Source organism: Stenella coeruleoalba (assembly GCF_951394435.1).
Source record: "Stenella coeruleoalba genome assembly, chromosome: 17".
Lineage (NCBI taxonomy): Eukaryota > Metazoa > Chordata > Mammalia > Artiodactyla > Delphinidae > Stenella > Stenella coeruleoalba.
The window spans coordinates 693,166-709,827 of NC_137163.1; the positions used below are offsets into that span (position 1 = coordinate 693,166).

General features: G+C 66.5%; 1 protein-coding gene and 2 pseudogenes across 6 annotated transcripts; 2 read left to right on the forward strand and 1 right to left on the reverse strand.

Moving 5' to 3' along the window:
* Positions 1-1,628: 1,628 nt before the first annotated feature.
* Positions 1,629-3,215, forward strand: LOC307175843 (annotated as a pseudogene). The gene has a single exon. The product of its transcript is annotated as an uncharacterized misc_RNA (transcript).
* A 42-nt stretch (positions 3,216-3,257) lies between these two features.
* Positions 3,258-13,288, forward strand: OPLAH (5-oxoprolinase, ATP-hydrolysing). 4 transcript variants are annotated; one of them, XM_079901442.1, is made up of 27 exons: positions 3,258-3,709; positions 4,124-4,390; positions 4,465-4,656; positions 5,159-5,258; positions 5,339-5,462; positions 5,548-5,743; positions 5,824-5,989; positions 6,095-6,233; positions 6,326-6,393; positions 6,521-6,786; positions 6,882-6,994; positions 7,086-7,256; positions 7,405-7,542; positions 7,633-7,771; positions 7,893-8,005; positions 8,192-8,343; positions 8,817-8,977; positions 9,056-9,157; positions 9,229-9,403; positions 11,021-11,205; positions 11,329-11,475; positions 11,561-11,695; positions 11,857-12,006; positions 12,131-12,288; positions 12,381-12,541; positions 12,696-12,793; positions 13,036-13,288. In XM_079901442.1, the coding sequence occupies exons 2-27, from the start codon at positions 4,220-4,222 to the stop codon at positions 13,180-13,182; spliced, it is 3,867 nt and encodes a 1,288-aa protein (XP_079757568.1). In that variant the 5' UTR covers positions 3,258-3,709; positions 4,124-4,219; the 3' UTR covers positions 13,183-13,288. The 4 variants fall into 4 exon arrangements, with proteins under 4 accessions (XP_079757568.1, XP_079757565.1, XP_079757566.1 ...); XM_079901439.1 differs by having other exon boundaries at positions 3,442-3,709; positions 4,167-4,390; XM_079901440.1 differs by having other exon boundaries at positions 3,442-3,709; positions 4,167-4,390; positions 11,329-11,466.
* LOC307176044 (sphingomyelin phosphodiesterase 5-like) lies at positions 13,265-16,636 on the reverse strand (annotated as a pseudogene). The gene is made up of 6 exons: positions 16,576-16,636; positions 14,523-15,377; positions 14,372-14,491; positions 13,954-14,095; positions 13,649-13,732; positions 13,265-13,593 (listed from the first exon to the last, which is right to left on the reverse strand). The product of its transcript is annotated as a sphingomyelin phosphodiesterase 5-like (transcript).
* Positions 16,637-16,662: the final 26 nt, after the last annotated feature.

Here is a 16,662-nt window from a genome sequence, read left to right on the forward strand (position 1 = left end):
GACAGCACGTGCACCTACAGTGGCAGCAGTGGTCGGCGGCCCTCTGCACCCCAGGGGAGGCCACTGCCCGCTCCTCCAGCGAGGAACGAGGGGCTGCTTCTGCCAGGAAGGGGCTCGTGGGAGTTTGGCAGCCAAAGATCCAAGTGTATCCGCTCCAAGTTCCCATCCCAGGTCTCAAGGCTGACTCTGCCCCGGGACAGTGCACATGCCATTTCCTTTGCAACCCAGCTACTTGTATAATCAGCGCCTCTGTTTCCTTCAACACGGGAGGCTGTGCTAGCTTCCACTGCTATGGAATAGGCTGCCCCAAATGCAGGGGCTTAAAACTACATCCACTTGTAAACTCACAGCTCTGCAGGTCACAAGTCTGGGTGCAACATGGCTGCATTTGGGCAACTGGACTAGAATGACCATTTCATGTGACTTCCTTTCAGCTTGAAGAACTTTCTTTAGTATTTCTTGTAAGGTAGGTCTGCTAACAATAGATTCTCTCTTTGTTTATTTTGGACTTTCTTTATTTCACCTGAATTTACAAAAGATCATTTTCCAAAATATTGGATTCTTGCTTGAGTTTTTTAGTAATTTGAGTTTATCATCCCATTGTCTCCTGGCCTCCATTGTTTCTGATGAGAAGTTAGGTGTAAATCTTATGGTATTCTCTTATATGTGATGAGTTATTTTTATCTTGTGGCTTTTGAAGTTTTCTCTTTGTCTTTCAAGATTTTGGCTATGACATATCAGGTCCTAGGGGCTGCCCACATGTCCTGCCTCATGGCCCCCCAGCAGTGGAGAATCTCCCTTGCGTGAATCTCTCTGGAGCTTTGCATCCTTCCTCCAGGAAGAAAGCCGTCCTTATATGGGATCTCCTGATTAAGCCAGGTCTGCCCAGGATAATATCCCTTTATACCTCAGCTGTGTCATAACACAATCATGGGTGTAAAAGCCATTCTACTCACAGTACTGGAATTATGCAGGGCGCGTGTGCCAGGGCAGGAAAACTTGGGGGCCTTCTTAGAATTCTGCCTACCACAGTCTACCCTCTGGCCTCCAGAGAGCGTCTGAGCTGGAAGTTGACTGCCCTGAGCCTGTCGTCGTTTGGGGGTAAGATCTCTAGTTCTGCATAAACACTCTACTTCATAACCCTTAGAATGAGGATTATTTCCCACTTACAGAAACCATCAAAATTGACATCACTTCCATCGAGATTAAGTGTGGCTGCTCCCCAGTCTCCCGGAAACTGCTCTCAGGACCGTCCCCCCATGCTCAGCACTGGCGAGAACTTCCTGCCAGCGTGTCACCCTGGAGCAGTGGGGAAATGACATGCAAATCCCAGGAAAACTACTGGTTAACAACTGGAAACAGCAGACCCGCAAAAAGGAAACGACGATGTGAAATAAACAATGATCATGATGGAAGAAATGACACAAAATAATGCCAGCTGCACAGAGCCGTCCCATTGGAAGCCAGACTGGGTGAAGGAAAGAAGTCCTTTATATGATCTCAAGTGTAAACCCAGTTGTCCTTGAGGCGGCCCCCCTGCCCCCAGGAACCTGCTGTCCTCAACGTCTCCTGGGGCCTCCCTGCTCCCTGCCCTCCCCGCCCATGCCCTGAGGTGTGGCCCTGAATGTGGTGCCTCGTCCTCCCTGTGACAGTGACACTCCCTACCACCCCAGCAGCAGGACCACTTTGCCTCCAGCCTTGCCCTGAGGTGCTCGTTGGCTCACCCCACGCCCCCAAGCTCTGACCCACCTTCGCCTCCACAGTCCAGCTCCCCCTTGCTGTTGGGCCAGAGATGCCCCCTCCCTCAGGGCAGCTCAAACATCCACTCTCCCGACCCCTTCAGAGGCTGTGCTGGCCACGACCGCCTCTGGGACTGTGCCCAGTCAGCCAGCCCCACAACATGGCACGAGCAGCTGGTGGCCAGATGGGTGGGGAAGGATGCCTGAATCTCGCAGCCCTCTACCTGCAACACCGCCATCCTGGGCTAGGATGCAGAAGCTTCTGTCCTCCAGGAGGAGCTTCCTAGGGGGACTCCAGGCCTGAGGCAGGTCTGGGCTCCTCTAGCCATTCAACCCTCAGGGGGCCAGAGGTCAGAGGTTAAGTTTGCCCTGCTCCAGGTGCTCTGAGGCCCTGGAATGCGGCTGAGGGGCAGTGCTGACCTCACAATGGCAGGGTCTGCTGCCCCCGGCCAGCCCGCCAGCTGCCGGCAGCTGCCGCCCACCGCTGCCAGGCATGTCCCTCCTCAGCAGCTGCGAGGGCCTGCAGCAGGAGATCCAGCGGCTGGCACAGGAGAACCAGGAGCTGCGGCGGCTCGTGCAGCTCATCCAGGAGAACGAGCAGCTGAAGCTGGTGCTCAGGAACCGGGGCATCGGCCTGAGCTTCTGCAGCTCCGGGCTCCTGGCCGAGGTGCCCGCCAGCCCCCGCCTGCCCCGGCGCAGAACCATCAACTTCAGGGATGCTGAAAGAGGTGCGTGGGCCAGGGCCGTGGGGGTCTCCTCAGGGACCCGCAGGCTGCACTCACCGAGCCGTGCAGGACAGCGAAAAGTGGGAGAAATCCCTGCTCCCGTGCAGCCGTGTTCTGTCGGGTGCTGACAGGTGCTGTGGAGGAAGGGGCGAGGAATGGAGTCGGGGGGCTCTTCTAGGGGTGCAGCGGGGAGAGGGTGACATCTCTGAGTGACCTCAGAGCAGCGCTAGACTGAAGTGAGGGAGCCGTGAGGCTGCCCTTTAATGCCCCATCATACAGAGGATGTGAGGCGGCCAGAGGCCACCAGTCCGTGGGGAGCCCTGCTGCAGCCTGGGTTGCGGCCCAGACCCTGTGCTCTCACAGCAGCCAACCTCCCTCTCTCCTCTTGGGACCAAGCAGACTTCAAGGGCCAGCAAGGCTCAAGGAAGCGGTAGAGTCTGGGGTGGGATGGGGCCAGGGCATGGACCGTGTCCCTGCCTGTCTGGCCACCTGTCTGCCTGGCCCGTGAGGTGAGGTGGCCCCTTCACCTGCTGTTCCTCTGCTTGGGAAGCCCCCTATCCCCCACCGTTCCTTTGCGGCCCCTCACAGCTCCAGCCCACCTCAGGCCTGGGCAGGCACCCGGGCAGCTTTCAGCTCGCCGGCAAACGGGCCAGGGAAGGGCAGCCACCCGCCCCGTGGTCCCGAGACTGACCACAGCGTCTGGCGATATCAGCCCGAGCGTCGCGCGGTCGGCCTGGGAGGGCGGCGTGGAGGGCCCCCAGCCCACAGCGCCTGGCGCGCCCACGGGGAGTGAGGGGTTTCTCCAGGACGCCCCCCTGCCCCCCCGCCGCGGGTCGGACCACTCAATTCTGCCCTCCCGCGTCACCCATCCCCCACCCCGGGCCGCCACCACCGCCGCACGCTGCGGGGCGCGGTCCGAGGTCGTCTGCGCTCCGCCTGCCCCGGGGCACCTGGAGGAGGGCACCCGGGGCGCCCGCGCTCAGCGAGCTCCGGACCGGCGCAGGGCCGGGCGGCCGCAGAGCCCAGGTGCCCGGGGGCCGGGCCGCGGGGTGGGGCCGCGCCGGCACGGCGCCGCCCCGCCGGGGATCTGGATGGAGACGCCTGCCGCCCGCGGCTCCGGGCCACCCGAGCCTGACGCAACCGGAGAGCCCGGCGGGCCCCGCTTCCGGGCTGGGGGAGGGCGCGGGCAGGGCCCAGAGCGAGTGCGGCCGAACGGACGGCGAGCGACCGGAGCCGACAGGCCAGGTGGGCGCCGCGCCAGGATCCTCCCCGCTCCCCCGTCCGCACCCCCGGCCCCACTCGCCCCCACCGCCCGCTCCCCTTCGCCTCTCGGCCCCGCCCCGTCGTCTGCGCAGGCTCCGCCCCGTCCCCGTGTCCCGCTCGGCCTCTGCTCCAAGGTCGAGCCTTTGGGAAGTGGGCCTTTTCTCACCAGCCCCCAACCCACGTGCCTCTTCGTGCTTAAGGGCCCAGAAACCCCAGCCCGAGGGCTCCCGCCGCGCCTCCTCCTCTGAAAGGCCTGCTCCAGGCCCTGGGGTCCCTTGCAACCCTGCGCACTGAAACTGGGGAGTGGGGGTCATGAGGCCCTGCAGGACTTGCCCAGCTCTGGCTCCACCCAGGGCCCCTCATGGGCGTGGAACCCCTGTCTTCTCCCCATCCCAGGATGCCCCCCAGGCCTCCCTGCTGACCCACTGCCTCTGTCCAGTGCTCCCAGGACTGCCGGCTGAAGAGTCGCTGCTGGACTCCAGCCCCACCACCATGGGCAGCCCGGAGGGGCGCTTCCACTTTGCCATTGACCGCGGAGGCACCTTCACAGATGTCTTTGCCCAGTGCCCAGGGGGGCACGTGAGAGTCTTAAAGCTGCTCTCAGAAGACCCCGCCAACTATGTGGACGCACCCACCGAGGGCATCCGCCGCATCCTGGAGCAGGTGGCCAGGGCAGAGTGGTGGGGTGGGGAGGGACTTGGGGCCAGAGGCCTGATGGCTGACCACGTGGTTCCCAGGAGGGGGGCATGCTGTTGCCGCGGGACCGGCCGCTGGACACCAGTCGCATCGCCAGCATCCGCATGGGCACCACGGTAGCTACCAACGCGCTGCTGGAACGGCGCGGGGAGCGGGTGGCACTGCTGGTGACTCGCGGCTTCCGAGACCTGCTGCATGTGGGCACCCAGGCCCGTGAAGACCTCTTTGACCTGGTGAGTTCATCACGCCAGCAGGTGGCCAGCTCTGCAGCACATGTTTTCCCTGGAGTGCCGTGGCCCCGCAGGGAGGGCGGTCCTTGGAAGGGTCAGTGCCAGCCCAAGGCCACCAGCTGATAGAGAGGAGGTTCCGGGCACTCGTAGTGGGATGCTGCGTCCCCCTAGCCCTGACTGGTCACGTGTTGTCCTATGCCTGTCTGCCGCTCCGCCCAGTCTTGGACCCTGACCCTCACCCCCACGGTTGGGCTCTGGGAAGGAGCTGCCTTTGTGGGGGTGGGGCAGTTGGCTGCACTCAGAGGCCTGGGGGCAGAGAGCCGCCCCCCGGGGGGGCCTTCCTGGGGCCACCCGCTCTGACTGTGTCACCCTGTCTCACTGTGTCTCCTGGGCCTGTGGACTGGCCTGTTGGGACACATCTGCTCGCCTGCATTGCCCCACCCGTGCAGGGCCCCAGCAGGGACCCTCAGGCCTGGGACTCCTCTGAGCCTCTGCCTGCCCTCAGGCCGTGCCCATGCCCGAGATGCTGTACGAGGAGGTGCTGGAAGTGGACGAGCGTGTGGTGCTGTATCGAGAGGAGCCAGGTGCTGGGATGCCCGTGAAAGGTACGGATGCCCGAGTGTTGGGGCGCAGGGCAGCAGGCCCAGATGGGCCTTTGACGGGGCAGCGGCGGGCTTCCCTGCAGGCCGCACAGGGGACCTGCTGGAGGTGCAGCGGCCTGTGGACCTGGGGGGCCTGCGAGGGAAGCTGGAGGGGCTCCTGTCCCGAGGCATCCGCAGCCTGGCCGTGGTGCTCATGCACTCATACACGTGAGTGTGGGCTGGCTGGGGGTGCGGGCGGCAGGTGGGCCAGCGGGTGGGCAGCTAGCTCAGCGGCACTCGGACGCCATCGTAGGTGGGCCCAGCACGAGCAGCAGGTGGGCGCCCTGGCCCGCGAGCTGGGCTTCACACACGTGTCACTGTCCTCGGAGGCCATGCCCATGGTGCGCATCGTGCCCCGGGGGCACACTGCCTGCGCCGACGCCTACCTCACACCCACCATCCAGCGCTACGTGCAGGGCTTCCGCCGTGGCTTCCAGGGTCAGCTCAAGGTGAGGCCCCCCGCCGGCCCGCCCCGGCCACCCCCGCCCTGCGCCGCCCCGCCCCTCACTGCCCACCTGCCTGCCCACAGGACGTGCAGGTGCTGTTCATGCGCTCCGATGGTGGCCTGGCGCCCATGGACTCCTTCAGTGGCTCCCGCGCTGTGCTCTCGGGCCCTGCTGGGGGCGTCGTTGGGTACTCAGCCACCACCTACCGGGTGGAGGGTGGCCATCCTGTCATCGGCTTTGACATGGGAGGTATGAGGGCCTGAGGGGGGGCCCGGGGGAGCCTCAGATGCCGGGCTGGGCAATGCCGGGCATCCAGGTCTGTGGATGACCCCTCGTCACCCCGTCTCCCGCCAGGCACGTCTACCGACGTGAGCCGCTATGCTGGCGAATTTGAACACGTCTTCGAGGCCAGCACAGCTGGTGTCACCCTCCAGGCCCCCCAGCTGGACATCAACACCGTGGCAGCTGGTGGGGGCTCCCGCCTCTTCTTCAGGTCAGCCCCATCCCGCACCTCGGCGGACCCCCAGCCCTGCCTCCCAGCCCTGCCTCCCAGCCCACCTCCACCTCCAATTCCCCTCTCCAAAGGTCAGGCCTCTTCGTGGTGGGGCCAGAGTCTGCAGGAGCCCACCCCGGCCCCGCCTGCTACCGCAAAGGTAAGAGCTGGCACGTGCTCTGCCAGTCCCCTTCCCACACGGCCCAGGCCCAGCGACCCCTCCAGCCCCACCCCCACTGCCCGCTCCCGGCGCTCACCTCCAGCCCCACACCGTGCACACCTCCCAGGAGGCCCTGTGACCGTGACGGATGCTAATCTGGTCCTGGGTCGCCTGCTGCCTGCCTCCTTCCCCCGCATTTTTGGGCCGGGAGAGGACCAGCCACTGTCCCCGGAGGCGTCCCGAAAGGCCCTGGAGGCTGTAGCCACCGAGGTCAACAGCTTCCTGACCAACGGGCCTTGTCCGGCCTCCCCACTGAGCCTGGAGGAGGTGGCCATGGGGTTTGTGCGTGTGGCCAACGAGGCCATGTGCCGGCCCATCCGCGCGCTCACGCAGGTACAGCCGCCTCTCCCCTCGCCCAGGGGTGGGGGCAGGATGGGGGAGGGCCGGGCGGGGCAGGGTCGGCCACTGATCCCCTTCTGGCTCCCCAGGCGCGAGGCCACGACCCCTCGGCCCACGTGCTGGCTTGCTTTGGGGGAGCTGGTGGGCAGCACGCTTGCGCCATCGCCCGGGCCCTGGGCATGGACACCGTGCACATTCATAGGTGTGTCTGGGTGTGGTGCGTGTGTCCTGGGGCCGGGGGGCCACTGTGGGAGGCACCCCACCCTTTCGCTGTGCGGTCCCTGTCCCCCTAGGCATAGTGGGCTGCTGTCAGCACTGGGGCTGGCCCTGGCAGACGTGGTACACGAGGCACAGGAGCCCTGCTCCCTGCCCTACGCGCCCGAGACCTTTGTGCAGCTGGACCAGAGGCTGAGCCGCCTGGAGGAGCAGTGCGTGGATGCCTTGCGGGCCCAGGGCTTCCCCAGGTGGGGCTCCGGGGGCTGCCGGGCCAGGTGGAGGGCCTGCCGCACCCGAGCCGCTGCACTTGGGGCCTCTTCGGCGGCAGTCAGGGAGGGGTGGCCTGGGTGTCCTCAAGGGTACCCAGTGCGAGTGCCCTGCCTGTCGCCGCTGCAGGGCTCAGATCAGCACCGAGAGCTTCCTGCACCTGCGCTACCAGGGCACGGACTGCGCCCTGATGGTGTCCGCCCACCAGCACCCGGCCACGGCCCACTCACCCCGAGCGGGCGACTTCGGGGCAGGCTTCGTCGAGAGGTATGTGAGCTCCGCGTCTCGGGAGCCCTGGCTGGCGTCCGCTGGCCTGGCTGCCCGCCCTGATGGCTCCCGGGACCTCCGGGTGTGCAGGTACATGAGGGAGTTTGGCTTCATCATCCCTGAGCGGCCAGTGGTGGTGGACGACGTGCGGGTGAGGGGCACTGGCCGCAGTGGCCTTCGCCTCGAGTACGTCCCGAAAGCCCAGAGTGGGCCTCCCCGGGTAGACAAGGTTGGTGGCCCTGCCTGTGCCCGTCCACCCACACCCACTGGGACACGGGGACAGGTGTGGAGGGGGAGACGCAGGGAGGGCACCGGTCCTAGGAACTTCGCTCACCTGACGCCCTCCTCAGACGACCCGTTGCTACTTCGAGGGGGGCTACCAGGAGACCCCCGTGTACCTGTTGGGCGAGCTGGGCGCTGGGCACAAGCTGCAGGGGCCCTGCCTCCTCATTGACAGCAACAGGTGGGCTGAGGGCCGGGGCCACGGCTGCCGGGGCTGGGGTGACCCGTGGGGCCCAGGCTGCAGGAGCCTGAAGGGCTCTCGGGTCCCTTCCTGGTTGGGCTGCTTCTGGGCCTGGGCACGTGGGGTCCCTGCTTGGGAGGGGTGTGTGGCCTGGCTCCTGCAGCCCCTTTGCTGCCCTGCCCGCAGTACCATCCTGGTGGAGCCAGCCTGCCAGGCGGAGGTGACTGAGACTGGGGACATCCGCATCTCCGTGGGGGCTGAGGCCCCCGGCACGGTGGGTGCCCAGCTCGACCCCATCCACCTGTCCATCTTCTCCCATCGCTTCATGAGCATTGCTGGTGAGTGGCTTCCACCATCCTGCTCCCCCGCCCCGCTCCCTGCGGCGCACCAGGCAGGGGTGTGCGGAGAGAAAGCGTGACCCGGGGGAAGGGGCGGAAGCGGAAGGCGTCCTGCGGTGGCGCAGGCCCTGGGCAGGGTGGGCGCTCTTCTCCTCCCGGCACCGTGTGGTCTGGGCTCCGCACGGTGAACCCAGGCTCCGAAGCCCGTGCCCCGCACCAGTTTCTTAACGTGCGAAGCAGGGCGTAGGGCTGATGGTGGCGCTGGGCAGGGCTGGGGAGGAAGGGGGTGCCCTTCACGAGTAAGATGTGGCTTGGCCATGGCCTCGCAGTGTCTGGGTGGACCATCGCCCGCTTCGGGTCCTGGGTCCGGGACTCAGAGGCCTTGAAGGCGGTGGGCCCTGCCTCTCCGTACCCCGGGGATGCGCTGTGGATGGGGTGGGGCCAGCGGGCATCTGGTCACTCTGTGTCCCCAGAGCAGATGGGCCGCATCCTGCAGCGCACGGCCATCTCCACCAACATCAAGGAGCGCCTGGACTTCTCCTGCGCCCTCTTTGGGCCCGACGGGGGGCTGGTCTCCAACGCCCCTCACATCCCTGTGCACCTGGGTGCCATGCAGGAGACGGTGCAGTTCCAGGTTCGGCGGGCCCCTCTCCCTGCCCCCCGCCCCTTGCACCGGCCCCCTCCCCACTCTGCACCTGTCTCCTGGCTTCAGATCCAGCACGTGGGGGCTGACCTCCATCCCGGCGACGTTCTGCTGAGCAACCACCCCTGCGCGGGGGGCAGCCACCTGCCAGACCTGACCGTCATCACACCGGTGAGGGTCGCTGCCCAGGTACCTCGGGTGGTAGGGCCGCCGGCGCCCCTGACCGTTGCCCTCACCCCTAGGTGTTTTGGCCGGGTCAGACGCGGCCTGTGTTCTACGTGGCCAGCCGTGGGCACCATGCGGACATTGGGGGCATCACACCGGGCTCCATGCCCCCCCACTCCACCACCCTGCAGCAGGAGGGCGCCATCTTTCTGTCCTTCAGACTCGTCCAGGCGGGTGTCTTCCAGGAGGAGGGTGAGTGGGAACGGATCTGGGGTGGGGCTGAAACACCTGGCCGCTTCGTGCAGCCAGGCTGGGCCGGACACGGGGATGCAGCCCCCGCTGCCCCCCTCCCCCCTGGCCTAGGCCAGCCTCCAGGCTGAGGGAGCTGGTCGGTGACCCCCCAGGGTGGTTGCAGATCGCCTCTCAGAGGTGATCAGACGAGCTGAGCTGAGTTCTGCCTGGGTCCAAGGAGGCCTGGAAGGTTTGGGGGTGGGGAGCTGGCCAGGACACCCAAGGGACTGGGTGCAGGAGGGGGAGGAGCCTGTTTTGAGGGGGGCGGCTGCTGGTGGCGTTTATGATTTGCACTGGGTTTGCACTGGCTCTGGGGACTGCAGAGACACGGCGGCACCAGCGGCCAGGGGCTGCAGGCTCTCGGGGCCTGGGTCAGTCACTGGGCAGCCGTGAAGGGCTTCAGCTGGGCCTGAGCTGCCTGTGCACCGGGCAAGCCCCTGCCTGCGTGCAGGGCGCGTGGAGGCTCCTGCAGGCCAGGCAGGGGGCGTGGGGGGGGCAGCCGCTCTCGCCCTCGAAGATGCTGAGCCTCAAGCTGGGAGGCAACGGTGAGGGGGTTTTGGAGGTCAGGGTTGGTAAGTGGTGGGACTTGGGCAGCGGGGAGGGAATCAAGTTTGGACAGCTGTAGGATGGAGGTCCTGGCACTGCAGTTGCCAGGAAGGTGGGACAGAGACTGCAGTGGCACCTGGGGGTCAGGGACAGCTGGTGTGAGAGCCCACGGGGCATCCCAGAGTGAGAACAGGTGATGTGGGCAGGGTGGAAGGTGGGGTGACAGAGCCATGGGCTGTTGTGGGTGCTGAGAACACGAACAGAGTGACTGAGGCCTGGCTGCTCCCTTGGTCAGTATGGGGTGGGGGCAGAGGGTAGGGGTCACCGAGGGACCTGTGCAGGCATGTCTGGCAGAGGACCCAGCGGCCAGGGAGCCTGAGAGGACCCTGATCCAGACTCAGGAGGGGAGCTTGCCCGAAGCAGGGAGTGGTCCACGGGGCCAGAACCCGTACTGCTGCCCGAGGTGGACGCCTTGTCCAGATCTTTTGGGGGCGGTGGCGGGGCGCACAGGCAGCCATGCTGGCGCTCTTTCAAAACGACTGGCTGTGGCGGTGAGTTCGGGGCCCCAGGGCTGAGGGCAGTGTGAGTGTGGGAGGGTTAAGGGAAGTGGTTTTTCCTGCTGGGAGAGGGGAGGGGTGCCCAGAAAAGGCTGGAGAGTGTGAGCCAGGTGGTGGGGAGGTAGGGCAGGAGAAATGAAGGAGGGAGGAGAGTTTGCTGAGGGAACCTTCCCCCTGCCCTGCCCCCTGCCCCGGGTACCTCCAGCCCACGTGAGATCATGGTCACGGTCAAAGCTGCTTGTCCCATCCTAGGGTGCCCTGGGGCATTGTGGTGTGGGAAGAAGGTTCAGTAGCTGATGGGGGAAAGCTGGGGATTTTCAGGGACCTGGAAGAGCCAGCAGGGTAGTGGGGAGCCAGTGATGGGCCAACATGTGGTCCCCGCAAGTGCCCCAGCAGAGAAGTACAGCAGGTGTGGAGCAGGGCACCAGGTGGCCCTGGGACTTTGAGTGGCTCAGTGGCGATCCCATCCATTCAGCGGTAACCGAAGCCCTGCGGGCACCAGGCAACATTCCAGGCTGCAGCGGAACACGGAACCTGCACGACAACCTGTCAGATCTGCGTGCCCAGGTGGCAGCCAACCAGAAGGGCATCCAGCTGGTGGGCGAGCTCATTGGGCAGTACGGCCTGGATGTGGTACAGGCCTACATGGGCCACATTCAGGTGGGCCGGGGGGAAGGAGCGAGCCGGCAGCTCTGTGCCTGCCCCAGGCAGGTGGACGGAGGTGGGGGGCACCTGGCCCACCTGGAAGGTGGCGCGGCCGTTACTGAACATACTCTCCACCAGGCGAACGCTGAGCTAGCTGTGCGAGACATGCTTCGGGCCTTTGGAACCTCCCGGCAGGCCCAGGGCCTGCCCCTGGAGGTGTCTGCAGAGGACCACATGGACGACGGTTCTCCCATCCGACTCCGAGTGCAGATCGACGTGAGTGAGGTCAGTCTTGGGAGGAAGGACCTCCCCAGGCATCAGGGCCGTGGCCACCCGGCTGCTGACTTCTCCCCTCCTCTCTGGCGGGCAGGGTAGCGCGGTGTTTGATTTCAGCGGCACGGGGCCCGAGGTGTTCGGCAACCTCAACGCGCCTCGGGCCATCACGCTGTCTGCGCTCATCTACTGCCTCCGCTGTCTGGTCGGCCGCGACATCCCACTCAACCAGGTGTGCAAGGGTGTGGTGCGCACACGGACAGCAGGTCAACCCCAAGCCCCACGTCACCCTGAGGGAGCCTGGGGCTAGGCCAGCCCAAGGTCGGACTGATCCTAGGGACGCGTGTGGTGTACCTCCCAACTCTTCTTGAGCGCTGGCCCCTCTCCCCACAGGGCTGCCTGGCACCGGTGCATGTTGTGATCCCTAAGGGCTCCATCCTGGACCCGTCCCCAGAGGCGGCGGTGGTGGGCGGCAACGTGCTTACGTCGCAGCGGGTGGTGGACGTCATCCTGGGGGCCTTCGGGGCCTGCGCTGCTTCCCAGGTGTGGTGGGCCGGTGGGCACAGCTCTGGGGCTGCTGGGGGCGGGGGGAGGGAGGGCTGCAGGCTGCGACCGGCCGAGAGGCGACGCGCCCCCAGCCAGCGCAGCGGCCATTTGTCCCCGCCAGGGCTGCATGAACAACGTGACCTTGGGCAACGCCCACCTGGGCTACTACGAGACGGTGGCGGGCGGCGCGGGCGCGGGCCCCGGCTGGCATGGGCGCAGCGGTGTGCACAGCCACATGACCAACACACGGATCACCGACCCCGAGATCCTGGAGAGCAGGTGAGCGCTGCAGGAAGGGGTGGGGCTGAGGAGCCGGGCCTGGGGTGGAGCGGGGGCGGGGCAGGCTGGGCTGAGACCCTGGCCCCGCGCAGGTACCCAGTTATCCTGCGCCGCTTTGAACTGAGACTGGGGTCTGGGGGGCGCGGCCGCTTCCGGGGCGGCGATGGTGTTATCCGCGAGCTGCTTTTTCGTGAGGAGGCGCTACTGTCAGTGCTGACCGAGCGCCGCGCCTTCCAGCCTTATGGCCTTATGGGTAAGTGGCTCCCTTCCCCTCTCCCCCCAGCCCATCACGGCCGTCAGTTCCCCACCCACCTCCTGTCCCATCTACCCCCCTATTCCCCCACCAACTCCCCACGCCTCTCACTTCCTTGCCTCCTGGGCCACCCCTACCTTGCCTCTTCTTGCAGGGGGCGAGCCCGGAACTCGTGGCCTAAACCTACTGATCCGGAAGGGCGGCCGGACAGTGAATCTGGGCGGGAAGACCTCAGTGCTCGTGTCCCCGGGGGTAAGGACTGCGGCCTGGCCTGGCCCATCCCCGCCCCCACCCCCAGCTGCCCTCATCCCACAGAGTGAGTGGAGTCGCACAGATAACTAGAGACGGAGTTTAATTTGGCTCCTGAAGGATGGGGGCTGCAGACTCTGGGGTCCCAGCTGGCTGCTGTGGCTGCACTGCCCCGCCGGGGATGGGATGGCGGCAGGAGACAGGCAGAGCCCATCCCCACACTGAACCTCCCCTCCGCCCCACAGGATGTGTTCTGTCTCCACACACCAGGCGGCGGGGGCTATGGGGACCCAGAGGACCCCGCCCCTCTGCCGGCGTCGCTCCTGCAGCCCCTAGCCTTCCCTGAGCGGGGCAGCGTCTATGAGTACCGCAGGGCCCAGGAGACTGTGTGAGGGAGGGCCCCGCACAATAAAGATTCCTGAAGTCGTCCTGTTCCAGTGGCGGCTGGCCAGGCTCGCGTTCTGTGTTCCTGTCTGTCTTTCCACCCGTGCTGGCACCTGTCTCCTCCGTACCTGCCTTAGGAGGGCTTGCAAGTCCCACCGCCAGGTGGTCCGTAAGCCCCACCAGGGCGGTGCTGAGTGTCACCCGTTCCACCTCTTGGGGGCAGGAGTCAGGTTGAGGGGTCGCCCCAGCGCCAGCAGGCCCAGCACCCTGAGCTCTGGCACGTACTGGGCTCAGAACGCCTCCGGGTCCTCCTCGGTAGGTGACGTAGTCCAGGCGCCGGCCCGCCAGTGCTCAGCCGGGCGGCCTCCCCTGGGAGGGCCTGCCAGGGAGTGGCGGCGCCCTTCCTCCTTTCCAAGGCCCTGAGGAGGGTGGCAGTGTCACCAAGGTCAGGGCATCCCTCCTTCCAGGCGTTGCCTGGCCCCCAGGTAGCCACTCACCTCAGCATCTCCGCGGGGCAGGCCACGGAGTGGCGGAGATTGCAGGATCTCAGCAGCGTTCCTGGGGAGGGCGGAGGACGGTGGGGAGAGGCGGTATCAGTGGGAGCCTGGCCCGCGAGCCCGCCCTAGGTCCGTCCGCCCCCAACCCCGGCGCGTCCCCGGCCGGCGGCGGTCCCGGAAGCGGCTGAACAGCTGGTGCCGCTGCTCCCGCGCGTGGGCTGCGGAGAGGCCGGCGCTCGGTGGGCGGGGCCGCCCGCCCGCCCCGCTGCAGCCTCTTCTCACCTAAGCGCGCAGTTGTCGAAGTTGTGGTCACCCAGGCGCACACTGAAGGCCACGGCCTCGTCACTTTGGCGGCTCTCAACCTCGGACAGCTCGGCCCAGTCCAGCAACAGCGTCAGCTGTGTGCGGCGCAGGAGCCCGTCCTCTGCGGGGCGGGGTGGGTTGGAGGAGAGGGACGGGGAGGGAAGGAAGGCTCAGTCCGAGGTGCCATTCTGCCTCCTGGACACCCAGCTGCGCCCGCGCCTTCCCCCGCCCCGCCCGGTCCCGATCTGTGAGCCCACCAGCACTCGAAGGGACTGGCGGCGCCTGGGGCAGTGAATAAACGGTGGGGGGAGGGGAGGTGCAGACAAGGATTGGGACTCCGCGCAGAGTGAGGGGGGGCGGCCCGCCCACGAGCCTACGAGCAGCCAGTCGGGCTCACCGCTCGGCGAATGCAAATGCGTGCAGTGCAGGAAAGCCCACGATGTGGCGCCCGTCCGGGATGCCCAGCTGCGCTTGGGGACCTTCGCGCGTTCGACCCCATGTCCCGCCCCCTTCCGGGTTCCGGATCGCCGCGGCCGGTGGGCGGACACCTGTGCAGAAAGTAGTCACTTGGAGGCCAGCGCATCCTCGCAACGTGCGTGAGGAAGGACTGGAAATCTGCGCGTAGCAGCGGGTAGCGCGAGGCCAGCAGCAGCCCGCTGCCCAGCAGCTTCAGGTGTAGCCCGGGCTGCAGGCCGAATGTGCCACGTCGTACGACACCGGGCCCAGATTGGGTGCCAGGCGGCTCAGCAGGCGTCGCTCTGCGCGAAGATGGAACACGTCCTGCAGGCACATGAAGTCCAGCCTCGCTGGCACGGCACCCCTGCACTGGCCAACTGCAGCCGGTAGCCCCATAGGGCGAATGCCGCAGGCCGGCGAGCAGCACGGCGCCCACGGTCTCGGCCCGCCGCTGGTTGTGCGCCAGCCCGTCGGGGAGCAGGCACAGGTTGACGCCGAAGAAGCTGAAGCTGCGCGCGGGGCGCCAGGGCGTGGGGGGCGCCCAGCACTGCGGAGGGGGCTGGTAGCAGAAGGGACGGCGCCAGGCTTGCAGCAGCAGGTCCGGCAGTGCCACAGGCAGGCCGACAAGCAGCAGCAGCGACAGAGCCGCTCCGGCGCCCGCTGCGGCGCTCAGCCAGATCTGGTCGCTCGGGCGTGCGGCCGGCGCCCAGCAGCCCAGCAGCCCAGCAGCTGGTCCAGGGCCCAGCAGGCCGAGAAACGTAGCGCGCGGGCCAGGCCGGGGAGAGCGTGCAGCACAGGGTGCGGGAAGGGTGAGGGCCGTAGGGCGCAGGGCGTCGGGGGCCAGTCGGGCGGGCATGGCGTGGCGCGCGGGGCTCTTGGTAGCAAGTCTCTCCGACGACTCACTGGCTTCCAGCGTGCGAGTCGACTCGTTCGTGCGTGCCCGGGAGCTGCAGGGGAGTCACAGGGGTCAAGGCCACGTGGCACAACTTGTGCGCGGAGGCGGCAAGGCGCTGAGCCCCCGCGAGCCTGGGGGTATGGGCACAGGCGGAGCCACCCGGGAAGCCGCCCTCTCCTCACCCGCGCGGAACCTCGGCGGCGGTTGGAGAACAAAAGGGAAAGCGAAAGAGACCCTAGTCCCGCCCCAGATCCTTCTCGCCCCGCCCTCCCCTGAAAGCCGCAGGGAGAACCCCCAGACCCGCCCGATGGGAGCGACTTCTGGGTGCAGCCCACACCAAGTGGAGCGCGACACTTCTTAATGCGGGCCGGCGCAGCGACAGGGAGTGGAGCGCGATGCGCGCTGCCTCCCCCTCTCCCTCCTCCCGCGAGTCAGAGCGTAATGGCCCCGGCGCTCCCGCTGCCCAGACTGCGGGATCTACCCCACCCCGACCTGCTTCCCCCAAGTCCGAGGAAGGGGCGGACTCGGAGAGGCCTCACCAGCCACCGGCTCAGCGCCGGGCACCGCCCATAGTGGAGGCGGCTCTGTGACCCTCCCCCAAGAAGCTTCCAATCTGGGGGAAGGGCTGTTGGTTCGGCCCCGCGCAGTAGGCCGGGCCGCCGGGGCACGCGAGCCAGGTGGAAGCCAGCTCTGCGTCCACGCAGCCTCTTGCACCCGCTCTGCTGCATCCCAGGGCCGAGCCGCCTCCCGCTTGCTCAGGCGCTGCCCTGCCCTCCACCTTCCTAATTCGAGCTGTGAACCAGTTCCTAGAGCTCTTAAGGTTGTCTCTTAGATTGCCCTGGAGTTTGGGCCAGGGCTGCCCTTCACACCTACAGACATGGAGAAGGGACTTCTGCTCCCCCCCCCCAGCCCCCAATTTTCCAGAAATCCCCGATACCCTTTACGAATCAAGAGCTGGTGCTGGGTGTGCTCGTTGCCGTGGGTTTGTCGTATTGCTAAGCCTTCTCGGCAGGCAGAGCTGGAAGGTCTGCATGTGTAGCTCTCTAACATGTCTATACACAGAGGCCTTCCCTGCCTTTCCCAGGGGTCTGGCTTCATCTCCTGAAGTAGCAGCCCGGCAGTGAGGGGAGCAAGCAGACGGAGCCCTGGGGCCGAGCACCCCAGCACGCGCTACACCCCTCTCCGCACCCCTCGCTGGTTGCTGACGTGATTCCCCTGCTTGAACCCAGACCCAGGGCTCCTCTGTTCACTTGCGGTCCTCAGGCTGGCAGGCAGCGGTGCTTCCAGAGCCTCCTTGACTGGGGTCCGCATCCCCACCACCTCCCCCTCTTCAGGCA

Excerpts from the sequence above, each read along its gene's own strand:
- OPLAH (XM_079901439.1), top strand. The coding sequence starts at position 3,556 with ATGGAGACGCCTGCCGCCCGCGGCTCCGGGCCACCCGAGCCTGACGCA. Across the intron at positions 8,978-9,055 it reads AGGAGACGGTGCAGTTCCAG|ATCCAGCACGTGGGGGCTGA; the intron begins GTTCGGCGGGCC and ends TCCTGGCTTCAG. Across the intron at positions 11,206-11,328 it reads CCTACATGGGCCACATTCAG|GCGAACGCTGAGCTAGCTGT; the intron begins GTGGGCCGGGGG and ends ACTCTCCACCAG.